At 40.3% G+C, this 27,740-nt stretch overlaps 1 protein-coding gene across 1 annotated transcript in view; it reads right to left on the bottom strand.

The window, feature by feature from the left end:
- The window catches only part of LOC115792330 (polypeptide N-acetylgalactosaminyltransferase 10-like), a 106,480-nt gene extending 79,668 nt beyond the window's left edge, over positions 1-26,812 (bottom strand). Inside the window, exon 1 of the mRNA XM_030746817.1 lies at positions 26,610-26,812. Within this exon, the coding sequence (XP_030602677.1) occupies positions 26,610-26,753 (144 nt within the window). The 5' untranslated portion in view covers positions 26,754-26,812. The remainder of the gene's footprint in view (positions 1-26,609) is intronic.
- Positions 26,813-27,740: the final 928 nt, after the last annotated feature.

Below are 27,740 nucleotides of genomic sequence, written 5' to 3'. Positions count from 1 at the left end.
CTGGCTGTCCTTGATTCTTTGATTGTTTTCACCTGTTTAATTACTTTCATTCTCATTCCTCACCTGTTAATCATCCCAAATCAGTTATCGGAGTATCTGTACTCTTGTTTCCCCTTTGTCACAATCAGTTAATATCTCCTGATGTTCACTTTTTTTTTATTAACCTAAATAAAGTCTTCTGTTGTTTCTGTATCTTGCGTTTGAGTTCTGTCATCTCCACCCATTGTGACAGCTTACTCTACTCTTTTTTTTTCTTTTTTCTTCCTACTGTCTGCTGTATATCTGGTAATCAAAGGGAGCATGCAGCTACTGAGCATTACCGCTCAGCAAAGAGGGTAGCCATTATTGTTTACATTCTCATTGCATGCTCATTGCCTCTGGCTCTCTGGGGCTTTTGCCCTTTGGCCATGGGAGCTCCATCTAGGGTCTCCCTCCTCCTCCTCTGGGGTGTGCGTGCGGATGTCATCGAGATGTCTGGTCGCAGGTCTCCTGACCTCCAGGTGGGCTGTGGATGGTCCTGGTCCCCTGGGTCTTTCCCTGTTTACCTCTAGATCCCGGGGACATGGTTGCAGCTTCTCACCCTCATTATTGAGTACGTTTCATGACACACACACACACGCACATTAAAACATAACACAGCACGATTGTGTGTGTGTGTGTATATGTGCATGTATGTATATATGTATACCTAGGTCTGTCCCCTTATTTGTTCTGTTTTCTTCCCTCCTTTCTCTCTCTCTCTGTCTCTCTCTCTCGTCTACTTCTCACTCTTTCCTTCCTGCCTGTCAGACCTGGCAGTCGTATTCTGTGGACAATAATCAAAATGACTGAATAAATAAAAGAAACAACAAACATTAACAAGGGTAGCCTATAGAGAACTTATAGAGCTCTTCTTGTAAAAGCAAATATGTTTGGTACAACAATGCATTTGGATCATGATTCCATTTGCGAAAACTACCAAACAGGACAAGCTTAAAAAAAGAAAAAATACTGCTTTCATGAAATCACTGAAATCATGAAATCACCGCTACAGTCTCCTGTACAGCCCCAGTCAGTGAGTCCACAGATTCCTATGCCAGCAAGCCCCAGTGCCCAGAGCCTCCTAAGAAGTTCCATCTTTGTCATCAGCCTCCCACCAAGCTTCCAGCGGATCTCTGACTTTGTCGTCGCCAGCCACCAGCCAAGCCTATGTAGGGTTCTTATCTACTTTGTCGCCGGCCAGCTACTCTGGAGGGTCTTTGCCACCTCCACTGCTGGCTGCCAGTGTGGCTTCTGGAGAAATCCCATCATCCTGCTTTGCCCAGGTCAACATCCTAACTGCTCCTCTGCTTGCCCCCCTAATCGATACTTCAACTGCTCCTTTGCTTTTCCCTGTGGCTGGGTCAACCCCATCAACTGTCTTCCCTTCTCCTTCAGTTTTCTTGCTCCCTGTTTTTTGTTTGTGTGTTTGGTTGGTTGGTTTTAGCTTTGATTGCTAGTGGAGGTTCAGTTTTGTTATTTTCATATTCACATTGTTATTTTAAGTTCATTCATGTTCTGATATTTACTAGCCTAGCTTCCTTAGACCCTTCTTGTTTCTTGTTGTCAAGTCCCCAACACTGGGTTAGATATTCCCCTGTTGAGTCACTTCCTGTTTTAGTTTGTAGTTCTGTGTTGTGCATTTGGTTTTACATGCTTTGTGTCTTTATCCTTAACCCTAAAACACTAAGCATGTCTTCCGTATTTCTAATATCCCGTATCAACGTACATCAATGTATTTCAAATACCCCGCCGTTCGTAGACTTCTGGCAACAATTACCACAATATCCCAATGTTGGGTGTGCAGCGCAATTTCTCAGCTTTCAGAAACCGTTTGAATTTTTCCGATCGGACAAACAGCCGCATAATTACGGTAATGCAATGTATGTTTGATCAGGCATCTCAGCGGTGATACGCTCACTGTTAAAGGCTGGTAACAGGTGTGTCACGGTGACTGTGCAGTGTTAAAGGATTAATTAATGTCATCTGTGTATGTTTCAGGCAGTGGTTAGCACTGTTGCCTCACAGCAACAAGGTCTGGTTTCGAATCCACCTTGGCAAGGGCCCTTCTGTGTGGAGTTTTCCCCATGTTTGTGTGGGTTTTCTCCATGTACTCTGGTTTCCTCCCACAGTCCAAAGACATGCACTTAGTGGGGTTAGGTTACTTGGTGATTCTAAATTGCCAATAGGTGTGAATGTAAGTGTGAATGGTTGTCTGTCTCTCTGTGTTAGCCCTGCCACAGCTGGGCTAGTCTCCAGTTGTGGCAGGGCTAACAGGGGCTGGACAAGTGGATGGATGGATGGATGGATGGATGGATGGATGGATGGATGGATGGATGGATGGATGGATGGATGGATGGATGGATGGATTTGTATGTTTCCCCAGCTCTTCCCTGATTAGCCATCAGTATGTGTGTGTAGGTATTTAAACCCTGTCTTTAATGCTCTCATGCATTAGATTGTAAGTTTGTCATCTTTGTGAGTTCCTTGATGATTTGTGGATTTTGTTTCCTTTGTTTCTGGATCAACAGATTTTTATGAACTTTTAAAATCAGCCCTAATTAAAGGATTGTCTTTTGTTTCCCATTAAAAATCCAGAGTTTAGCTCAGAGAGTGTATAAAGTATCTCTAATTTTGGAAAAAGAAAATAACTACTTGTTTTGTCACCTAGCTATTACAGCATGAGTGAACAATTTTCAAAAGCTAAAAATCACAAATTTTAATAGAGTTAAAATACTTGCCATTAATGTTGTATTAATGATCTATTAAACCTCAAACAATGAAATCCCTCTTCACTAAAGCCAGACAGTTTCTGAGCTCCATTCAAGCCAAGGTCCAAAAAGGCTGCAAAGCCATGTTTTATATCTTTATTTTCATTACAACACAACATCCAGCATTTCAGTCGTAACATACAGAAATCAAGTAAACCTGACCAACAACTCTATGTCTCACAGTGTCTCACCTGCTGCTAAGTCACTAAATACAACCCACAGAGTTGTCTGACCTTTGCTTGCCCACGCCAACAGTTGAAAAAGATTCAGTTCAACTGACAAGGCAGGTGAGATTGAATTTGAAATAACAGAGTGACTCTACACTGCTGGGCACCTGTATTTTGTAGTATCAAACACATCGACTGTAGCCATCTCATAAAAGCTTGTATAAGTAGCTCTGTTCAAAAAGAAAAACAGTACACAGAGTTGTCTTTATTCGTCTCTTTGAGTTTTCTCTGCCTCCCTGCTGTGTGTACGCTGCTACTGTTTCTAATGGCTATTATCACAGAAATGAGCTTTCACATTGGCACAAATACACTTCTGCACCTTCTATAACATAATTATTCAAGGTGCAGCATAAATTAGCTATTTAAGCCATTGAACGCATGTGTTACTGGTATCCAATGGTCAATCACTAAGACCAAGAGGTAACAGTTATGGTACATGCTATGTATTTAGCAATAGAAATATATTGTTCAGTAGAACTATTTTTTGTTTTAGATAAAACAACACCAAGTGTGGTGTATGTGCGCATTGATCTTCCTGTGTTCTTCTGCAAATGTCTAATAAAATAAGTCACGATCCACTGAAGGTTTCTTTGTGTCTAAATAGTTACGTCATAAGGAAGGACATAACAAATTGGCAACGAGATTAAAACAGATCCCCGATGTGCATGGGACGACAGAGAGGGGGAAATCCTTGTGAAAGTGACAAACAAGACAAGAAAAAGTAAAAAGCTAACCCTCCGTGTGAATGCTAACACACCTGCTAGCAAACTGCATAGACAGCGTGAGTAACATCTATTCTTCAGTGAAGTGATGACACTGATAAAGACACAGAGGAAATGTCGGGAGGTGTTGGACAAATGGACATTTTTGATAACGGCACAGAGGACTGGACAACATATGTAGAGCAAGTGGAAAAATACTGTTTGGCTAATAAAGTAGAGGATGAGAGGAAAGTTTCTGTGTTACTGAGTGTGATGGGAGCAAAAACGTATAACTTGTTGTGCAGCCTCATCACACCAGCCAAGGAGATAACGGAGGTGCTTCAAAAACATTTCCAACCAAAATCACTGGTCATACCTGAGCGATTTTGATTCCATAAACAAAATCAGCTAAAAACTGAGTCCACATTGGAGTACATCGCAGAGATCTGGTGGCTGTTGGACCACTGTCAGTTCAGGGAGGGGCTGTCAGACGCACTGAGAGACGATTTCGTTTGCGGGCTGCACAACAAAAGCACACAGAAACGACTCCTCACAGAGGAGGTTTCAGTGAACCCAGTCCTCCACATAGATCAGTACCCACTTCCACGAATAGAAGACATATCCACAGCAGTGGCAGGTGGCAAACACTTTTCAAAAATCGACCTTGCACAAGCTTATCTTCAGATGGAAGTAGAAGACAGATCCAGGAGACATCTAGTGATAAACACTCATAAAGGCCTATATCAGTACAACAGACTGGTCTTTGATGTCACCAGTGCCCCAGCAGTATGGCAACATGCTATGGACTAGATTCTTTAGGGCATCCCAGAATACAATGTTTTCTGGATGACATAATCATCACAGGTGTTGATGAGGAGACTCATTTGGCTAACCTGGCAGCAGTCCTGGCCAGGCTAGAAAAACATGGGCTGAGAGCAAACAAAAACAAATGTGAGTTCTTCCAGGATTCCATTAAATATTGTGGACATAAGAGCGACAGACATGGACTCCACAAAACCAAAGACAAGGTTGAAGCAGTCCTGAAGGTGCCAGAACCTAAAAATGTGCATCAGCTACGCTCATTCTTGGGCTTAATTAATTATATCACAAGTTTCTACCGAACCTGTCAACAGATCTGCACCCCCTGAACTCACTGCTGCAACAAAATGTCAAATGTAAATGGACAAAAGACTGTGAAGAGGCATTTAATGGTGCTAAGCAGCTCATTACATCAGAGGAGGTGCTGACACACTTCGATCCAAACCTACCCCTTCGCCTTGTCTGTGACTCCTCTCCATATGGCATCGGTGTTGTGTTATCTCACAAAATGCCTGATGGATTGGAACGACCAATTGCTTTTGCCTCAAGGTCCGTAAATGCAGCAGAGCGAAACTATGCACAGATCGACAGAGAAGCGCTCAGTGTAATGTGGGGAGTGAGGAAGTTTAATCAGTATTTATATGGAAGACACTTAACCCTTATGACAGACCACCAACCGCTGGTGTCCATCTTTAACCCTCAGAAAAGCATTCCAACCATGTCTGCAGCATGTTTGCAGCAGTGGGCCTTGTTCCTTTGTGCACATCATTGAACTTAAAGGGACAATACTACATGGAAATGCAGATGGCATTTCACACCTTCCAAAAATGCAAACCACTGAAGAAACCACTGATCAGCAACTGTGTTTCACATTGCACAGATGGAACCCCTGCCTGTCACTAGTGCTCCGGTGAAAAGAGAAACAAGCCGAGACACAATCTTGTCCAAAGTGTATGATTTTACTGTGATTGGCTGGCCATCCTCCAGTGACACTCAATTCTCTGCTTACTCTAGCCACAAAGAACAACTTTCTGTTTGCCAAGGATGTGTCATGTGGGGAACCTGTGTCATCCTTCCACCCAAACTATGTATAAGGGTACTAGACTTACTACACGATGGACATCTGGGTGTTGTTAAGATAAAAAGTCTTGCTAGGAGCTATGTTTGGTGGCCAGACATAGACTGTGAAATAGAGAACATGGCTAAATCCTGCACTGGTTGCCAGCAGACACCGCGCCGACGTCAACCAGCTCTGGTACACACGTGGGAGTGGCCATCCACTCTGTGGCAACGCATCCATATAGAGTATGCTGGACCATTTATGGACCAAATGTTCCTGACTGTGGTTGATGCTCACTCAAAGCAACAGCTGCCAGCATAATCAGCACCCTTCAATCACTCTGCATGCATTGATCTGCCGCAACAGCTTGTAAGTGACAATGGCCATCAGTTTACTGGAGAGTTCCAGTGTTTTCTTAAGAACAACAGTGTACGACATATCACTTCAGCTCCTCATCATCCGGCAACAAACGGACAAGCTGAATGGTTCATCCAGTCCTTCAAGAGGTCAATGAAAGCCCCTGCAGCAGAAAATCGACAACTTCTTATTGGCTTACAGGAACACCGCTGATGCAACTACTGGACACACACCTGCAATGCTTTTCATGGGATGAAATCTGAGATCACCTTTGGATCTGTTAAAACCAGCCATCTGCAAGGATGTCCAGGACAAACAGTCTCCTTGGTTGAAACAACAAGGAACAAAACCAGATCATTTGACACTGGACAAAAAGTTTGTGCCAGAGACTTCAGAGGCCCAAGTCAGAAATGGCAGTCTGGCATGATTCTGTCACAGACCGGACCTCTGACATACAACATACATATTGGAGACCACTTAGTCTGGTGTCAACATGTTGATCAGATTGTAGATGCAGAAACCCACATGGTTCCAGAGCAACCTGAGAGCACATCTACATCTCAAGATTCAGAAGAGTTTATCTTCGCTACACCGAGGTCAAGCTTTAGGCGAAACCACCAATGCTCAAACAGATGAACTTTCCACACAGAGTACTATGGACTCTAGTCATACAGGCAGATATTACCCTAAGGGAAATCACACAGCACCCCATCAGAAACTGAATTTATAGATTTCCAGTTCATTTTATAAGGAAACAGTTAGTAAACTACCTGCCTCTGTGATGTAGATCTCTGAGTAGGTGTCATATTTCTGTTAAATTATCTGGAGTAAATTTATTGGGTTACAGTATCTCCCAGAATATATTTTGGTGCTTGATGTTAATTGTGGTTAATCAAAGCTGGATGGGAGAAACTGTTATGTATTTAGCAATAGAAATACATTGTTCAGTGGCACTATTTTATGTTTTAGAAGGAACAACACCAAGTGTGGTGTATGTGCACATTGATCTTCCTGTGTTCTTTGGCAAATGTCTAATAAAGTAAGTCACGCTCCAGTGAAGGTTTTGTTTTGTCTAAATAGTTATGTTACAAGGAAGAACATAACAGTACAGAAAGGGGGAGGAAGTAAACAATTTCACCTACATGTATCCTCTGTTCATCAGTCATCTCTTACATAGAGCACTTTTCACACATGCACTGTAGCCCTGCACTTATCTAGACATTACCTAATGAAGATGTATGTCAGAACACAAATGTTCAATTCAGCCAGACCAGAAATTAAACTTTGATACATGTGAGACAGGACAACTCTACACAATGTCCAACCTCTTCCCCTCATTGGCTACTTTATTAAAAAAAAAAAAAAACTGCATTATCTATTCAAAGTATGATTTTTTTCTTTACCCATTTGGTCTTTCAACAAATGGAAAAGATTTCCAGGAATGAGGAATTGTAAATGAGTGCAATGATCATGATATCACAGGTAAAAGCATTCATGATATCATATTTTCTTTCAGCTATCAGTGGGTGTTGTTTACATTTACATTTGAGTCATTTACCCGAGCCTATAAAAGGACTGAAGTAAAAATTTTCCCCCGTTCTGACGAACATGACATGGACTAACAGAAGTAATCTTCCACCCAAAAAGACTGAAAAAGGATTGTAAATATAAAAGAATGCCTTTATTTGTTATTATACAGAATGTGCAATGAGATTGGAGGGCCACTCCTGTTCAGTGCCATGCAGTAGAAAGTTGCACTTTCTAAAAATATAAAATAAAATTTCTAAAAATACAACAGAAATAAAATAAAATGTATAAAAAACTATACAACATAAATTATACAAAATAAAATAAGATGTGGGTATTGCACAGTTAGACTGGGTACTTCTGTGAGTTCAGGGTGGTGATGGCTTTGGTGAAGAAATTGTTCTGTTTGTCTGTTTGTTCTGGCTTTGATGCTCCTGTAGTTCCTGCCAGGGGGCAGCAGGCCAAACAGTTAAAAGCCAGGGTGTGAGCTGTCCTCAATGATGTTTTTGGCTCTTCTGAGGCAGCAGGAGGTGTAAATGTCCATCAGGGAGAGGAGAGGGCAGCCAACGATTCTTTGTGCTGTCTTGACTACCCTCTGAAGCCTCCCCCCATCTGCCTCAGTGCAGCTGCAGTAACATACTGTGATACAGTACGTCAGCAGGCTCTCAATGGATGAGATGTAGAAGGTCAGCAGCAGGTTTGAGTTCAAGTTGTTCTTGTTGAGGACCCTCAGGAAGTGAAGTCGCTGCTGAGCTTCTTGATAACAGCTGTGATGTTATCTGTCACAGAGGGAAACACAGTTCTGTGTTTCCTGAAGTGATGATTTATTTGGCTTTTATGGTGTTCTGTGTCAGGTTGTTCTCTGAACACCAGGCTGTCAAATTCAGGATCTCTTCTCTGTAGGCTGCTCCATCTTCCCTTGAGATGAGTCCGACCACTGTGATGTCATCAGCAAATTTGACGATGAGTTGTTTTTGTGGGCCGGACTGCAGTCATGGGTGTAGAGGCAGTACAGGAGGGGGCTCAGCACACAGCCCTGTGGGGAGCCAGTGCTCAGTGGAGGAGAGATAGAGGCCAAGTCTCACAGTCTGGGGCCGGTTGATTAAAAAGTCCTTTAACCAAGAACGTGAGAGGGGGGGGGTGCTAGGGTGTGCAGTTTAGTACAGTAGTAAACAGTCATAAGATGCATACATTTTAGATGCTTTTATCAGGAATTATTTACACTAACCCTCACCCATAGAACGCAAGTCTGTAAAGTCAAGCTAAGGGGAAAGAGCTTTCTTGACAGCTTTATCAGTTTACAATGTAATCAACAGAGTGCTATGTCCCTGCCCTTTAAAAAATGAAAATGAAAATTTTGTACAGTGTTGTGATTTAATGTTCATTTCTGCAAAGAAATGCTGCTGACATTAGTTTTACTCTCTCCTCTGCAGTCATACAGCATAACAGCTTTGAATACATACGGATATAGAAACCGATATACTGACAGTAATACAAACAGTACTAGTGAGATTTATTCATATGAGACCTACCAGGGTCAAGAAAGGAATCATTCTGTAGCCATTATAGCTGATAAAAACATAAATAAAATTTAAAAATGAACCTTGGCATTCAAACCTCTTGTGCTAGACCTATTGATTTGCAAAGTTTTTCACTGTGTTTTAATAGAAAGTTCAGAAAGTACAAGTGAGACCTCACTTCAGAGGATCAGTGGCATTTTGCTCCTTCACTTATTTCTCTGAAGAAAGCTTTCAGCCCCATGCCATAGCAATTCAACAGAAGAATAAAAAACACCAGCACAAAGCTTGATTAGGCAAGTCTTTGCAGAGCATGTGACACCTTAGAGATTATGGGAATTCCAAATAACTGTGCTTTATTTTTTGAGGTGTTGTGGACCTTTTCAAGTCTGGTCATGTGCAAAGTGTAAGACATTTTCATAACTCTGTGACTGATGGCACAAAATGTTTAGCAAACATGCCAAGAAGTATATATATATATATATATATATATATATATATATATATATATATATATATATATATATATATGTGCGGTGAAACTTCTTGTCAGTCTGTTTATTAGTAATTTGCTTTTGTTATATTACCTTCTTGTTTCCTTATTACTCCACTATTACCACATTATTTCCAACTTGTAGTGGGCTTCCTATCAACCTGAAGCAGTCTGACCATTCTCCTCCCATCGACAAGCATTTTCACTCAAAATATCACTGGATATTTTCTCTTTTTTGGACTATTCTCTGTGAACCCTAGAGATGGATGTGTGGAGAAAATCCCAGTAGATTCTGCAGCAGTTTCTGAGATACTCAGACCAGCCCGCCTGACAGTAACAACCGTGACACATTAAGAGTCACTTAAATGACCTTTCTTCCCCTTTTTAATACTCGGTTTGAACTTTAGCATGTTGTCTTGACTGTTATACGTGTACTTAAGTGCACATTTGCATTAATGGGCAGTTGAACAGGTATACCTAATGAAGTGGTTGGTGAGTGTATCTGCATATGAATATGCTGAATTTGTAGGCAAACATTTTGGTACGGGAAGCTTTCTGGTTTCTGTTAGTAGTCTGTGTGTTTGAGTTCAACTGACCAATCGTGTTTGATTTACAACCAAGCTTTGGTGGAATGCAGGTAAAAAAAAATCCATATGGAAAGCAAAATAACAAACACATTTGCCAAAATGCTGTCTTGAAGCCACGGCTATTTCTGACGGCAATTCAGCTTTTCATTAGGTTTTTAAAATGTATCAACATTTGTACACAACAAACAGCAAATTTGGCAGGAATGCTTACACCAAAGCACTATAGTCACAATGGCCACAACCTCAAACACAATTAGAGGATGTTTGTTGATAGCAGCTGATGGACAGACAGTGAGCAAGAGTCTAAGATTGAAACTGTGGTTAGGCCTTGCTGAGGACTGGCAATAGCTCCCTGAACTCCAGATAAATAACTTTGAACAAATGGTATCTGACAGCTTTCCAGAACAAACAACAATGCTAACACTGGCCATTACCCCTTTAAGCTAATTTTAGTCTCATAATTTGACTGAAAACTGCTTCTCTGGCTGTTTTTAATAGCCGTTTATTTCTTGTTTTCAACTTTGTTTTAAATATGAATACATGCTAAAAATAAATGGGCCTAACGCTGGATGTCCGGGGCAGAAGCTCACCATCATCACCACTGTTGTCCTTGTAATTCACTGCTGCTAACCAGTCAGTGTTGTGTCAATGGTTTAGTCAGATAGAAATACTGAATCACTACAAACAGATATCTGTGTAAGAACATAAAGAACCTGACTACTGAAACAGAATCTGCAGGCAAAGGTATTGGAAGCTGTTTGCTCGGCTGAGTATTGGACAGCCAGCCTGGGAAGGATTTCTCTGCATGCAGGTAAACTGTTACTGTCACTGTAAACAGATTTCAGTAAAGTGAATCTACATTCATGAACAATAATCAGCACATGGAACAGGAAGTCTTGTTCTAGATATCTGTTGGCTCTACCAGAACTTGGCAGTTGATGGTCACTAGATCTCCAGAAACGGAGTCTGGTTTGCTGGAGGGAAGTCTTCCAATGCTCAACAAGATAAAGTGACTTATTTTACCTTACTGTACTTACTTTTAAACAGTATCCATCCCGACCCCATACAGTGACTGTATTAGTTCTGAACAACTACATTTTATACATCATGATAATAATATCCCATAGATTGGGAAATGTGCTTTGTAGTTTAGCTTTTAAATTAGTTAGGAAGGCAAACATATACATAGTAAATTTGAGCTGTAAAATATAATTCTATGAATTCCTGCTATCGCATTCCAGAGAAGCCATAATCAAAAAGTGTATATGGCAAGTATAGGTTTAAAGCTCTTCTTCCCTGCCATTATTTTGTTATTATATAAAAAAAAGAACTTAAACAAGCAGCTCCTGATTGAGACCTCAGCCTCACCTACCTACATCTGGCTAGACACTGGAGAGCCCTGCGATCAAACCCAGCAGCACACAAAGCACAGGAAGCAGGTAAATCAATGTAAAACTCCAAGCAGATTTGTCTAGCCCCGCTCAACATAGAAATGGAAGGGAAGTGTATTTTTTTCTGATTTCACCATCAGGGACTAACTATCTGTGGCTGTGTGTTTGACTGAATGACTCAGAACCAGTTTCATGTTTGTTTGTTCTCTGTCACAAATGCATATTTGTATGAAAGGTCTGAGGAATAATAAGAAATTATGAAGTTGAATAATTTCTATCTACACCCATAGGAAAAATACTTTGTAAGCAGCAGACATTAGGTTCAGGATAAACATAATAGTCATCTATACAGAAAATATAACAGACTCCCAGTTATTGTACTTGCAGGGGATTCAGTACAATTCATAATTCTCTGAACATTTCTATGTTTAACTGAGGTTAAACTTTTGGGTTTGGGGAAAAACTAGCCTTCTCCACTGGCACCAAACATACTTCACATTTTCCTTATCATACTAGTGATGAAAACCTAACATTTTAAAGTTTTTTTTTTTTTTAATGTTTTATAAACTTTATGCTCCCTTTTCATATGATGATGACTCATGATCACCATCGGCACCACAGGCTGCTGGACTTGCTTAGCAATTTTCTTCCACCAATTTGAAAATAGAGCCTTTGCTCATTTTCTACTGCTCTGTGATCTGTTCTAAACAAAGAGTCAGAAGGGACAATGAAAGATAGATAAGTGCTATTGGATTGCCTTTGTCTGGCATGAAGAAAAAGCCAGTATTACCAGCTGAGCAGTGCATCTGATAAGAACAGTGCTGGCTATTCATTCCCCAAGGAAGATGAATCAGATCACATTGTGTCAATGCTTCCCTCGTGGGATACAATTACCTGCTTTTCCTGTTTTACCTTACTATCTTCTTCTCCTCCGCCATCTTTAGCCACTTGACAGACAAGTCGATCTGTGCTGGAGGCTCAGAATCCCTTCTTCTGTCTCCTAAGAAAACAAAACTTCTCTGTCCACTTAAAAATCCATTCCTACCTTATAATCTTATGACTGTCTGTTCACAAGAATCAGGATTAATGAATCGTGATTCTGTGTAGAAAGTGTGTTTGTGCTTGTTTTGTTTTGTTTTTTTTTTCTTTGCCAGCCAGGAACAGACACACTACACAAAACTCACAGCCTTAAAACTTTTTTACTAACACTTCCAGTATGCACGGAGTAATACTGTTATGCTACCTGAGTCATGAAAGCCACAGTTACAACATAGTACTCTGCTATTTCAGGTAAGTTTCAAAAGATCTAGACTATACTTCAGGCTGATTAACCCCATTGTGACTCACATGCAAATCCCTCTAGGCATCTGCTCTCTGTCTCATCTGAGCTAGACATGAGATTAAGGCAGAGGACCTCCCGACAGTGGTCCCTGCAGTGAGGCACTCCAAACTCCCCTTGTAGAGGAGCTCAGCAAGGCCACTGCACAGTCCATTATCTCCCAAAAGGAGTCATTATCCAAAGTCCTGCTGAGACGGAGAGAGCAGGCAGAGGACCACAGAGAGGCCAGGGCTCATGGAGTTCTCTGCTTCCTCTGGTTTCAGACTTTCTGCTCAGATATTGATGGATTATGACACAAACACTGGTCTTACTCATTTTTTTTTTTTTTGGACTGCCTGGTGCTCCCACAAAGCAACATGAAGTCCAGATAAAAGCTTTTGTTCATTTCTTTGGTTATAATCCAGAGAAGAAATCAAAAATGAAGATGTGTGGAGTGGATTTGGAAAACAAATGTTTTCACATGCAGTTTTCTTTTGTTGTTGTTGTTGTTGTTTTTCCCCAAATTAATAAAGAAAAATGCCAGGGACTCACAGTACTCTTTTAAAAAGTGCTTCAAACAGTGGTTTCATTTAGAAAGCACAGTGCTTCTACTGTTTTGTTTTTTTTTATCTGCCACCATCAGTGCTTGACCTTGCAAATATTATTAAATCAACAGACTGATTCTCCAGGTTTCAGAAATAGATGTTTAGCAACCACAGAGGTCTTTCTGTGTTGTTGCAGCACTCTTCTACTGCTTTTTTTTTCCAAGTGCAGAGTTTGTATTGGCTCAGATTTGCATACTACCACACAAGAAGAGTACAACAAGGACACTCTTAGAGGTTTAAGCTACGATGACCCAAAGTCAATTGGATATTTGTACACAGAAAAATAGGACCTCAACAGACCCCATTAGGAAAAACAAACTGCAAAAACACCTTCAGTTAAGAGAAGTTCTGATATCGCCTATGCAGTGTTTTCCCACACCGCTTAAAGCACGTTAATGGAAGCTGCCGGCAGATAAAGCTGGCAAACATTAGGATTTCTGATTTTAAACTTCTCTTAATACTACTGAACAAGGTAATATATTTTATGCATGATTACTGCTAAAAGGCATTTGCTTGTTTCAGAGATTCCTTCCCTTCCACTGTAATAAACTCTGGCCTAAATCAGTGCTGGAGGTTTTTTTGGCTTGTTGGCTTTAAAATGCAGCACGGTGGCATGGTGGTTAGCCCTGTTGCCTCACAGCTAGAGAGTCTGGGTTCAAATCCATGTTGGCCTGGGCCTTTCTGTGTGGAGTTTGGATGTTCTCCCTGTGTTTGTGTGGGTTTTCTCTGGGTACTCTGGTTTCCTTCCACAGTCCAAAGATGTGCAGTTACTGGGGTTAGGTTAACTGGTGATTCTAAATTGCCCATAGATGTGAGTGTGAATGGTTGTCTGTCTCTGTGTGTTAGCCCTGTGACAGGCTGGCGACCTGTACAGGGTCACACTCTATGACAGCTGGGATAGGCTCCAGCACCCCCATGACCCTGACCAGGATAAGTGAGAATGGAATGGCTTTAAAAATCAGCAAAAATCTAGAGGTGCAGTCACAACAAACCAAGACGCATTACATCAACTGAACGGACCTAGCAATATCAATTAAACTGAGCAACAATTTATTGGATTTCTATGAGCAACACAGAGTGTGATCAGTCTGGTGTCTTACATTCCTGCCATTTTTTTTCTTAACCGTTTAGTCCTTTGAGGTCTGCAGGCAAGCCTCTTTTGGCTCTCCTGCAGCTTATTTCAGTTACCACAGGGCGAGAGGACTGGTCGCCAGTTTATTGCAAGGCTGACACAAAGAGACAAATAGTCATTTACACTCGCATTCACACCTGTGGCCAATTTAGAATCACAAGTTAACCTATTAATGCAGTGTGATGATCCTCCTACTGTCAAGAAAGGCCTGGCCTGGCATGGGAGGTTCGCCAGCTGATGCAGCTCACCTGTGTCTTCCAGGCGATAAAAGATGGCGCAGATAAACCACTCATTCTCTTTCTTCCACTCCAGCTTGCATCAACCCATTGCTGATGTTTGTCTCTTGGTCAGCCTATGTTTAATAAATGACCTTTTATTCCAGTAAACCCCTTGTTTGGACTCCCTCCTTATCACCTACTCTGAGGCAGTTTGTGACACCCAGTCACACAGGAACAGAGACCAATTGGGACTGCCTGGTAACCACTGGACACTAGGAAAAATATGCGCATTCCCCAACCAGTTATGAGTGGTTGCTGGAGGTTGCTAGCAGTTGCTGTCAAATCAGGTTCCTGATTTGAACCCAACACAGTGCAAACCAATATTTTAAAAAGTAGCAGTTAAAAGTATCACTGGTAAGTATCACCTTCCTTCTTTGTAAGGTCTGTTTAGATTAAATATTTTTCAAGGAGCGTTCTGGTGTGTGGAATTCTGTTTTCTATTGATTCTTCATTTTTTCCTGCACCCGTTTCTTTGGATGTGCGTGTTCTATTGAGACTTTAAAAGTATCACTGGGGCTAATTCTCCAATTTATTTTATTTATTATATTTTTTTGCTATTTTTCTTTGAAGGGCATGTCCTAAATTCCATTTATCTTTATTTGGTTAGCTCAAAACCTTTCGTTTTTGAGAAAAATAACACAAATACCACAAAAACACACCCTGCATGGTGTGCTAGCACTGCTGGGATGACAGCCTCTGCTGGTTATAGTGCAAATTCACATGAGCTGTTCATAAAAGCTCCTTATTACAATGTCTGAAGGAGAGAAAAGCAGCAGAGAAGCAGTACTTAATGGTCATCGCACAGGACTTCTGTGCTGAAATGGGGTGCTGCCAGCTCAAAGAGCAGCTTCCTGTCACATCTATAGCCAGAGGCAAAGCTGGCAGAAAGGGCCCAATATCAGCCCCCGAGCACAGACCAGCGCTAAGCTTCAGAAGTGCACTAAAATAGAGAGTAGGTTTACCTCCAGCTGATAAAACAAATTAATTTTCAAATTCAGCTGAAGAATTTTCACTGCACTAAAGCTAAAATAAACACTCAGGTGAGTCTGTAACTTACTGTTCTCACTACAAACTGAAACGTATTTCACATCATAGAGGAAATAAGCAATAATTCAGCATTAAATAAGAAATTATAAGGTTGCTGTGCATATAGTATTGTATGCATCAACTTTTCTGAAATATGTGAAGTATTCCACTAAATCTGTTGCAGGGCTAACACAGACAACCATTCACATCTATGGGCAATTTAGAACAACCGTAGAAGCACAACGCAAGAAACTAATAAAGGTTCCCAGATGAGATGTGACTGACTAATGAGGTTTAAACCTGAGGTGTTTCAGACATTAATTTATAGATTATTATTAGATTTGAGACCATGTCTGCATCTGTACTACAGTCAATATGTGATAACTGCAAGGATTCTTTTTGATCTTATTTTAATTAACTCTAATACTTCTGTGGTGCTTTATGGTTTATCAGATTCAAAAATTCAGCAGGTAGAAGAGAGGTTGGACTCCTGTAAATACTGTATCTTTGACATTTGGGTGGACTGTTTGGTCAGTCAAGCATATGCTTTTACACAGGAAATCAGGGTTCTTATCCTTCTCTTGTTTTTTTCTTTCTAGCTATCAAGTACCTTAAATGACATGTTGACATTAAAGTTTATTGGCTAAAAAAGGCGAGCAGCCTTAGGAATTACTTTATTCGACTGGCAACAAAGCAAGCAAGAATTTGATGTCCACAGAGGGAGGAGGTTACGTGAAAGGAAGGTCAACCAAACATTGTACTTTCACACAAGACATGCGTTTCCTGTTTTAATTAGATTTTTTTTTTCTGCCATGGCATGCTCTTGTTTCATTTTCACCCACGTTTTTCTAACTGACATTTTAACTGGATGGATGGATGCTGTCATACAGATGTTTTTTGCATTAACTAATAACTAATAGCGATGGGAATTAAGAACCAGTTCAATTCCAAGGTTTTTATCAGTCCTGGCATGATTCCCTGTTGCATGGGGTGACACCAGTGATTGTGGAGACCTTTTTCTACTGTTTTTGCTCTTTTCGCTCCAATATATTTACAAATCTGAACTGATAGAGAATAAGATAAAATATGGATGGTTACATAGCAGAATCTGCAGTCAAATGACTGAGCCCAGTTTCAGTTATAGAGGCCACACAAAACTGAACCTCTTTGTCTTTGTTAACAGCTTCAGATGAAGCTCCAAGTTACATGACAATCAGCAGCAGTGGCAGCCCTGCAGTCCTCCCGCCCCCTTCTTTGTAAATGTCCCTCTGTCAGCAGAACTCAGACGAGTGACTTTGCTTTGCTTGTTGCCTTTCAGCTTTGCGTCTACTAACGAAAAGAACAGATGTGGCTTACACTGACTCTCCTGATCCTACACACTGTCTATCTGCTGCCCCCGTCAGCAGCATCAACTTCACCTGATCTATTGGACCAGAGTCATGCTGGTTTTTTGGTTTGGTTTGGTTTTTTGGGGGGGGGTTTGTTTTTGTTTTTGTTTTTGTTTTGTTTTTGTTTTTTTTTGGGGGGGGGGGGGGGGGGCAGACTAGAGACGGGTTGTTCCTTCCCTCTGCCACAGCAATCAGTGCTCAGTATGGCTAAGAGGAGCAAATCAGTTGGTTTAATAGAAAGAGCTGCCACTGTGCTGCTGAAAAGCATTGAGCCACACTGGTGAGTACAGTCATCTCAAGCCCATTTTGTTTTTAAATGAAACAGCAAATTTTTTGTTTCTTTTCAAACTAAAACCTTTTCAGCAAAGTAATAAATGGAAATTCAACTCTAAGCAGCAAAGCACACACAAAGTGCTGGAGTGGGAAACAACAGGTGCACCCAAAAGCTTCAGTCTTGTTAAGTGATTACTCTGATTCACTGTTCAGTGAACATAGGGCTGACTGTTCAATGACAGTGAATAGATTCATAATAAAAACCAGCACAGCATTCATTTTGCATTTTTTTTTAAACATATCACTTCCTCATATCTCTGTCTTGTATCTCCATTTGGAAAAGTTAGCTTCATCCTCCTTTAACACCCCTGTTCTGACTCTGGGCCATAGTTGGTATAAATACACATATGATGTCATTTGTTGGAAAGCATGGCAAATCCCCTGAACAGGCCACTTATTACAACAATGACTACTAAATACAGTGGGAATGAAGCACAACGAAGCTAAAAAATGTTTGAAGTTATAATTTTTAGAAGAGGTTAAAACACATTAATGGGACTCAAGTGTCTTTCACTGATAGGGCCTAAAGTTGTTCATTTTGCTGTAAGCTGTTACTGACTAAATTTTGGGATATTTTCTAGTGGAAATTTCTAATAATAGCCTAGGGTTTAAGGCGATAAGAACTGGGTAAGAGATGAAAATGAGGGAAGCAGAAATCCACAATAAGACCCAATTTCATCATATAGAGCATGATAAAATTGAGATCTATGTCTCTCTTCCACAGTATGTCTTTTGTCCTGTCTCCCTCCCCTCACCCCCAACCAATCACAGCAGGTGACTGCCCCTCCCTGAGCCTGGTTCATCTGGAGGTTTCTTCCTGTTAAAAAGAAGTTTTTCCTTCCCACTGTCACCAAGTGCTTGCTCACTGGGGGTCATTTGGACTGCTGGGTTTTCTCTAGCCGCTTTTCCACCAATGGGGTTCCGGTGCCGGTGCCAGTATTTGAACCGTTCAGCGGTTTTTCCACCACGAACCTGAAAAACGGGTTCCACTCAGGCCCCACGTGACGTAAGTGGCAGAAAGGCGTGACTTTGCCATCTCAACATCACGTTTTCTACCATATTACATGTGTATTACATGAAAAAAGCGAAGCGATTTTCACGGCTGTGAATTAGGTTGGGCTTTAAGGCTGAACTTGCTGCTTTGTATCAGTTCATATCACAGATAAAAGGACACAAAGTGCGTACTTGTCGTCTTGCTCATATTTTCTGTCTGTGTTTACCTCTGTGCTGCACACAGATGCTGCAGTAGTTTGGTTTGGCTTGTTCCTAAGCTTTTCGCCAGTTCTTTTGGGAACAGCACGGGCACAGGCACAGGCGAACCCTGACGGTGGAAAAGAGGCATCTGTAATTATTGTATTGTCATTACCTTATCATATAAAGTGCCTTGAGGTGACTGTTTGTTGTGAGTTGGTGCTATATAAATAAAATTTTATTGGATTTTACAAACCCAATAACAAATCAAATTTAAAGGTTTCTTGCATTTGTTGTGTATCTGCAAGCCTCTATGCAACCAATTACTACCTACTGCCTACTTTTCATGCTGCATCTTACCTAACCAGTGTTGTATATGTTGTCACTGATACGTACTCTAGTCTGTGCTGGTGTCTGACTATCTCAAACTTATGCTTTCCATGTCAACACTGAAGGACAGGGAGGTCACAGAACAGAGCCATGCCAGCAAGTACAAATCACTGCAGACAGACATAACAATTTTCTTTTTACAATAGCGGTCCTGACTAAAATATAATGCTCAAAAAAATTAAAGGAGCACTTTTAAAACACATCAGATCTCAATGGGAAAAAAAAAACAAAAACATGCTGGCTATCGATAATGTGTAATGTGTTAGGAATAAAAGGATGCCACGTCATTTGATGGAAATGAAAACTATCAACATGATTTCAAAGACACCCTGAAAATCAAAGTGAAAAACAAATTGTGGCAGATGAGTCCATTTTACTGACCTGCCAATTCTGGTATTCTATGGCAAACGCCAGTCGGGTTCCACAGTGCTGGGCAATGAGCACAGGGCTCACTAGAGGACAGCGAGCTCTCCAACCACCCTCACAAAGTCTGTTTCTTTTTCTGATTGTTTGGTCAGAGTCGTTCACACCAGTGGCTGCTGGAAATAATTTTGTAGAGCTCTGGCAGTGCTCATCCTGTTCCTCTTTGCAAAAAGGAGCAGATACCAGCCTGTTGATGGGTTATGGACCTTCAACGGTGCTATCCAGCTCTCCCAGAGTAACTGCTTGTCTCCTGGAATCTCCTCAGTGCTCTTGAGATTGCGCTGGGAGACACAGCAAACTTTCTGGCAATGGCACATTTTGATGTGCCATCCTGGAAGAGCTGGACAACCTATGCAACCTCAGCAGGGTCCAGGTATCGCTTCATGTTACCTGTTGTGACACTGACCCTAGCCAAATGCAAGCCTTATGAAAAACACCAGAATAGATGAGGAGGGAAAAATGTCAGTGGCCTCCACCTGTAAAACCATTCCTGTTTGGGGAGTTGTCTCATTGTTGCCCCTCTAGTGCACCTGTTGTTAATTTCAACTGATTAACAACTTCCTCTGGTACTTAACTGACCGGATCAATATCCCAGAATTCACTTGATGCTATACTCTGATTGAAAAGTGGTTCTTTAATTTTTTTGAGCAGTGTATTTTGGTAACATGTTGGTCAAGTCAGAAAAACTACCACTGAGGTGCAATTTGCCAAGAACTGTTATTTTTGTTAAACAGATATCGCAGAGCATGATGCACTTCTGTTTGGCCACAAGTGATTTCATAGACATTTGTTAACATTATTAACAACAACAACAGCAATAATAATAATAATAATAATAACAATAATAATAATATGAATGATATAACCCCATCTGTGTACCTGTGGATCTTTGTATCTGCCCTGGTGGCTCTATGTGGAACTGGCAGCAGGTGAGATTCTATGATCAGCTGAGCATAAATCACTGAAAGAGTGTAAGGGTGATTTTAATAAGCCAGCTGATGTCAGCCTAACTGCTAGAGATTAAAAGATTGGTTTCTACAAGCTCTCTTCTCTGCTTTCACCTAAATATAATTTTTTTTTTCAGTAACTTTCAGCCCCTTTCCAGTAAAAGGTTAAACACTCAACAAAATGATGGAGCTTCGGGGACATACAATGTTGTACATTGATAGGAAAAAAATAATCTGAACACTGAACCTACAGATAAATAGTGGCGATGAGGACTAAGTCCTGGGAGCGGTTTCAGAATTCCCAGGTGACGTTTTGTTACTCTTGGACTCTTCATGGTTGCCATGACTGAGGGCCAGGCAGAAATGCAAAGTTCAAAATCCCCATGTTGAAATGCTCCAGGGCTTACTGCAGTAATCTGGATGTGAAAAAGTGCAAATGAATGCAAATGAGGACACAGCTGTAGAAAGGCTTTCTTGTCCTGCTCCCTGTGTAAATACATCTACAAAAAAAAAAAAAAAAAAAAAGCAATATGTTTGAATGTCATTCATTTATATTGTCTTATATCTAATACATCAGTGGGAGATATTGGGTATGAATGAGACTGTGGCTCACTCTGTTTGTATTGAATGCCCTCTGATGCCATTCTGATGGTTTAAGCAATGTGTTGCCTACAAGTGAAGCAAACAGAAACCAAGAAGGGGAAGAAAATATCAGCTACAAACGTCTCTAACAAGACGTATGTGGGAAAAGCCTGAATGGGATTAGGGTATTGATTTTTATCTACTTCAGTGAAGCCATAACAGCCCACAGGGAGCACTCAAACACTGAGCACAGACACACATATTGTTCCTTCCTTTTGCCCTTATTTGTTTTTTTGTTCCATTTGTCTTTGGCTATTAAAAGTTTACAAGAAACAAACAGAAGACAAGATGAATGTCTGCAGCCAGTTTCCAACAGTGTAAAGGAGTTTCTGTGCTATTAGAGGTTAAAATAAGATAAATGTTAGGGTTGGCTGATGATTTGCTGGCAGCCTTGCCAGTTTGTCTCCCTGCTTTTCACTCAGTGCATGCCTTCAGTACACATGATGCTGAAATAATGGCACTTTATGTCAAGTGGGAGTGAACTGGCTTCCTAATTCACAACAGCAACCGCGTCTCCTGTGACTCAGATTTTTCTGCTAGCTCCAAAATATAAAATGCATGAAAAGAAAAACAATAAGACACCTCACATCTACTAAAATCACTGTTAAAGGAAACTGAATGCTAAATTAACACATTATGTGCCCCACCGCCTATGCAAAGTGTTGCTTAACATTCACACTACCAAAACTACAATTGCACAATCTTCATGAGTTGCCTGTTGTTGTACACTCATCTAAGTAGTAAATGACAGAATCATACAGATTGCTTCCACTGCCATTTTTTGTTTACACTTTTCATGAAACCGTTAGCCAGAGCATGTTTATCCTAATATAAAATGTTAGCTAAAAAGGAAATGAAACAATGGTTTAAACAAAGCCAGAGTATTGTTCTGATATACAAAGCTTGAAGGGGGAAATATCCTCCATTAACTTTTCATCATAGTTTCTATCATAGTATATAAAACGGACGTCGCCACCGTAACATCACCCACTGGTTTTAAATTACACATTTTGAACCTTCGGGTGGAGGACTAAATAATCAGCTAATGACAATGAGCTTTGTCATTAGCTGACCATGTAGCATGCTACATCCACAGGTGCCACACACAGACACAGATTTCTACTGATTACTGCTACAAACTAATAAAATCATGAAATTTTATTCAGCAAAACTGAAGTACAAATTTCTCTGACTATAATATTAGACAGATATGTTCACAGACATGACAGAAACATCCAGTTAAAACTCAATCCAGTCAGAGTTGCTATGAAACTATCCACAGAGCAAGATTATTATTAACAAAAACGAACAAAATAAAGAAAACTGAAATTGAAAAAACATTTTCGTTAACTGAAATAAATAATAAGAATAATTAAAAGAAAAAAGATAACTAACTAAAACTATATTGTGGGTTTACAAAACTAACTAAAACAAACTGAAATTATGAATAAGATGATATTCGTTTTCGTTATTTTATTTAAGAGCTTTGTGGACTGATATGAAATCTTTTTTTTTTTTTTCGCTGTAGCAGTTTAAGCTGGGAGCGCTGCAACTGTGAGTGTACATGTACATGCATGCATGCGTGCGTGTGCTCACAGCGCTGGTCCGAAAAGTAATGGCAGCAGTCTGCCGAGAAAACAGCAGAGTCCCTAATGGAGTTTCTTTGAGTACGATAACAAGACAGATAGAAGCAAGTGTCTTGTTGTGGATGATGAAAAAAATGTGCAGAACACTACTCAAGCGGAAAAAAACACCAATATCAAAGTCCACCTGAGAAGCGCGCGCAAGACGGCTACAGAAACCCAAAGAGGGGAAAAAGCCCCAGCATATAAAACACACAACCACAAGGTAATTAAGACACATAATCCAGCTCACACAAGCATAACATGACGTCAGCCACTTGCGGATGTCTACAGAGGCCCCGCAAAGACCCAGCGCTGAAGTCTAATTAACGATCATCTAACCAAGCTAGCACTCTGATATTACGTTTCCACCGCCGAGGTGTCGGTGCTTGTGTCAGTTTCAATGTACCGACGAAATGCTTAAGAACGCGGGCCTGCGTTTCCACCAAGCTTTGCAAGCTGATCCTTTACGTATTAGTGTGGGTGGATCCTCGTCTGGAAACGGGAGCCAAAGGGCACAAATGTGGGAGAACACTTTCCCCTTTCTTGTGCTGCGAACATATTTTACAGTCCAAACAAAACTACTGCAGCATCTGTGTGCAGCACAGAGGTAAACACAGACAGCAATTATAAGCAAGGCGAAAAGTATGCGCTTTGCATCCTTTTATCTGTGATATGAACTGATACAAAGCTGCGAGTTCGGCCTTAGAGCCCAACCTAATTCACATTCAATCGCATCCCTTTTCTCGTGTAATACACACCATGCAGTGAAATAGAGGTAGAAAACTTTATGTTGAGATGGCAGAGTCACACCTTTCTGACACTTGCGTCACACCTTCTTATTTCCAGACCAGCTAACTTGCGGTGCTGGAGTTGAACCCATTTTTCGGCCGAGCACTGAGTGCGTTCGCGGTGGAAAAACTGCTGAACGGTTCGAGCACCGGCACCCAGTCAGTGGAAAAAGGCCTGAGCAGCTCCAAAACTCCAGCTCCAGGTTCATGTGATGGATAACATCAGGATGCTGCTGGATTTGAGCTTTGAATCCTTCAAGGAGTTCAGTTTGTTTTTGTCCAACATTCGGTGCGTTCTGATGTTATACACTGCATGTAGATGTTGTTAATCTACTGCACTGATGCTAAAGTTTATTGGGAGTTTATTGTAGAGTTTATTGGGGTTTGTAGTTTGTTTTTCTTTATGTTTCTCCCCATTGATGTTCATGTGTGTACTTAATATTAAACACATTTAGCACGTAATGCTGCTGTTTTGTGAACAGTTGGTTTTTGATTAAAATTTTTTTAAACTGTATCTCTTGTCAAGTTTTTATTACACAATAGTCACTCTTGCACCTTGAATCTTGCACCTGACAAAGTATGAAAAACTAAAACTAAACAAAAACTAATAAATATAAGCAAAACCACTCTGAAAACTAACTAAAACTAACTGAATTAGAGAAAGTAAAAACTAACTAAAACTAAATTATTTTCTCAATCAGGCATGAAAACATGCATTTCAATGCTAAACTGTAATTGGGACTGGCTTGCCTTTGCAGCCACAATATAAACTTCAAATTTTACCAGTTGGCACTGGCTTCATTTTTCAGCAAAAAAGAACTACTAACATTTAAAGATGACTCTAAAACAGATGATTTTTTTTCAGAATTTCAGCTCTATTGATGATTTTTCACCTAATGTTGTGAAGCAGAGAAAATAATTTAAAAAGGAAAAAAAGAGATACATTTCTCCATTCAAGAACTGAATACATCAGGCAGTAGATGATAAATTCTAATCACTGGCTCTCATCTGCTCTGTTGAAACAGTGGGAATGGAAAGGAAAAATCAATGCAAGCATCACTAGCAGGAGAGCCATGATTGAGAACCTTACACTGACTGAATATGATAAAATTACAAACATTAATGCAGGTTGGTAATACATGAATCTGCCCATAAATCATGCTTAAGTGGTAATTTTTACTTCATGGTTTTGAATGTCATTTAATCCCTCAGAGCTGGCATATATTCATCACTGAGGGCATTTATGAAAAAAAGAAAAAACAGCGTCATGCTTTCAGTGTCAATTTGGCTCTGAACATGTGGCTTTTCTTCTCATGCATACATTTTATACAGAAGGGACGAGCAGTTTTGTGAAAGCACTTTGTAGAAAGGCACTGGACATACTGACTCTAAACGCAACAAGAGAACCTCCTTCACACTGCTGGAAGCTTCCTGCATAAACATTCATCTTTTCTCTCTTATTCGAGGTGAGGCAAATAGAAGTGTGTGCTGGCAGGTAGCCAGTTTTTCCCTGCTGCTCACTCAATACATGCCTTCTTTATCTGATTCTCAGATAATGGCATCTTAATAGTATGCTAGGAGTGTAAAACAGTATCCTAATTCACAACACTGTCCATGTATATAACTTTGTAACGATGCTGAGTTATAATGGAAGTGCCTCAAAGGCAAATAGATACTTCAGACAACTCAGACTCCCTGACTAATGTTTTTTTTTTTTTTTTTTGTATACAGCTTCTGAGGTGTGAAAGTCTTTTAAAAAATAATAACAATAATAGTGCCTTCTATGTCATTTCCTTTTAAATAGAACAAAATGCAACAGAGAATGCAGTCACTACAACAATCGTGATCTTAAAACCAAAGTATATTTCATATTGCTAGTCAGAGTGAATTTTCATAAATGTATTTTGCAATCTAGTAGATGCTCCTCATTATTCTTTACATGGCATGCAATATATTAACAGGTCAGTTCCTCTTAACACTAATCAGTGATGCAAAAAACAGTGACAGCTGCATAGTTCGCCATGGTAACTGCCACAAAGCTCATGTTGAAGGAGGTATGATCCCGTAATGAAACTATCTACATTTGTTCATCATACAGAAAATTCCCATTTCCACTGCACTACATCCAACAAAGCACAGAAGAGACCAATAACCTGACAGTAAAGAGCAGTTCTATAAATGATTAACTTCTTGCCGTCATACCAGTCTGCTGCACGTCTCATTGTTTTATATAGCAGTAATATGTTGACATTGTCCTGTCAGGTAAAAAAGTTTAAGCTTTTTGTAATCCTTTAGGTGCCATGGTTCTCTCCGTGATCCTGAACCTGCGCAGCGCTTAGACCCTCTCCGTGGTCCTGAACCTGCGCAGCGCTTAGACCCTCTCCGTGGTCCTGAACCTGCGCAGCGCTTAGGTTTTTGTTCTATACGCTTCAGATACTGGTGGAAGATTGTGCCTTATACATGTTCTCAGTCGTTTTCAAGTAATTTATTTCATATTTTGTCACTTTTAAAGTCGCCTTTTGAGTGTCTTCTTTGTTTTTTGAGTCTACTGAAGCTACGCTGTATCCATATTTTACAAGAGATGATTAACTTCTTGTTATCTCACGCTTCTTCAAATTATACTGCACATCTCACTCTTTTGAGCGAATGATACCTAAATTAAGAATACTTTGTTAAACTGTATTGCATGATTGGGCAATTTCATGTGTCTCTCAATTATCCTGAACCTGGCCAGTGTTCTCCAAAGTCCCGATTTTACACCATGTAGATATTCTTGGCTGGTGGCAGATTTTGCCCTACGGACATTCTGAGTCGTTCCAAAGTGATTTTTCTTGTGTTTTCTGTCAGTTTTAAAGTCTCCTGCTTGAGTGTGTTTCAGATGTCTCATTCTCAGTGAGAGTCAACTGAATCTACACCGTATCCCTACGTGTCTCTTAAACTGAGAACAAGTGGGTACAGTTTAGGGAAATACGGCGCATGTATATTTTTCAAGACTGACTTAAAGTCCCATCACCCCAGTTTGACATGAGAAGCATTAAAACCGAGCTTCTCTTACCTGTATCGGTGCATCCACTGTGTTGAGAGAGTTGTCAAACACTCGGTCCCTGTACAAAGACCATAGCCCGACGTTAGGGAGGAATAACAGAGCCGCTATGAGCAGCCCAGCGAACTGCAGCAGCCTCTTCTCCTTCCGCCTCATCTCTGCGAGAGTAAGCGCGCGAAGCAACGGCGATGCAAACTGACGAGTCCCGTCTCACCACTTTTCCAAGCGGAGACAACTTTCGTTCTGACTGGAGGCGCGGACTGGTTTTAAGCATACTGTAATACCCCAACAGACGAGACATCCGGTTAAAAATTTCAAAATAAAAGCCTGGGATTTACAAGGCGATTTCACTTTAGTCAGAACGAAGTTCACTGAGCGATGAATGCTGGCATTTAAATTCTATCAAAAAATAATCTCTTTTCTTGCATTTTGCTCGGTTATTCAATAGACTTTCAAGATTTCAGCTTCAAAAAGAGATAACAGATCATAACATCTCCAAGTAATGCATTCACAACAGTGCATTAAAGATCATTCTGTGATCTGAAAACTATTTTTTTTTTTTCAAATCTTTTTTCAGATAAGCTTGTTGGTCTTTAAATCGCATTTTATTTTATTTTTTCGGAGGTAGACAAGATAGTATTAGCATCTAGATAAGCCTGAAAACTATCTAAGTATAAGCACAATGTTTTTTTGTTTGGGTTTTTTTTTTTTGTTTGTTTTATTTTGTTTTTGTTTGCTTTGCTTTGCTTTGCTTGTTGGTTTGTTTTTGTAAAAAGCTATTTCTTTTATTTAAAAAGAAGAAAAAGATCATGTAGACTTCTCGTGGTGCACAATGAAAGAGGACAAATGTTTGAGCAGTTTGAGAAAAACTGCTGCAAACGGTTTTTTTTGTTTTTTTTTTCTAATTTTAACCTGAGGCTGCTGTTCCTGAACACTGAAAAATGGGAGCTTGACTTGTGTTAAAGTAAACCTCCAATTACACACTGTGAACACTCTCTGTGTGCAGTGTGGACTTGCACTGCGGGAAATTACAAAGAAAGAATTCCACTTTGCAATTCTGAAAGACCCAAATCTGCTAACCTTTTCGTCTGCAATTTAGTTCAGGCTCTGTAAAGCTCAGTCTTTTAGAATCTCTGCCTTTTG

The sequence above is a fragment of the Archocentrus centrarchus genome, chromosome 14 (genome assembly GCF_007364275.1).
Source record: "Archocentrus centrarchus isolate MPI-CPG fArcCen1 chromosome 14, fArcCen1, whole genome shotgun sequence".
Taxonomy (NCBI): domain Eukaryota; kingdom Metazoa; phylum Chordata; class Actinopteri; order Cichliformes; family Cichlidae; genus Archocentrus; species Archocentrus centrarchus.
This window is presented reverse-complemented; position numbering and strand designations above follow the sequence as displayed.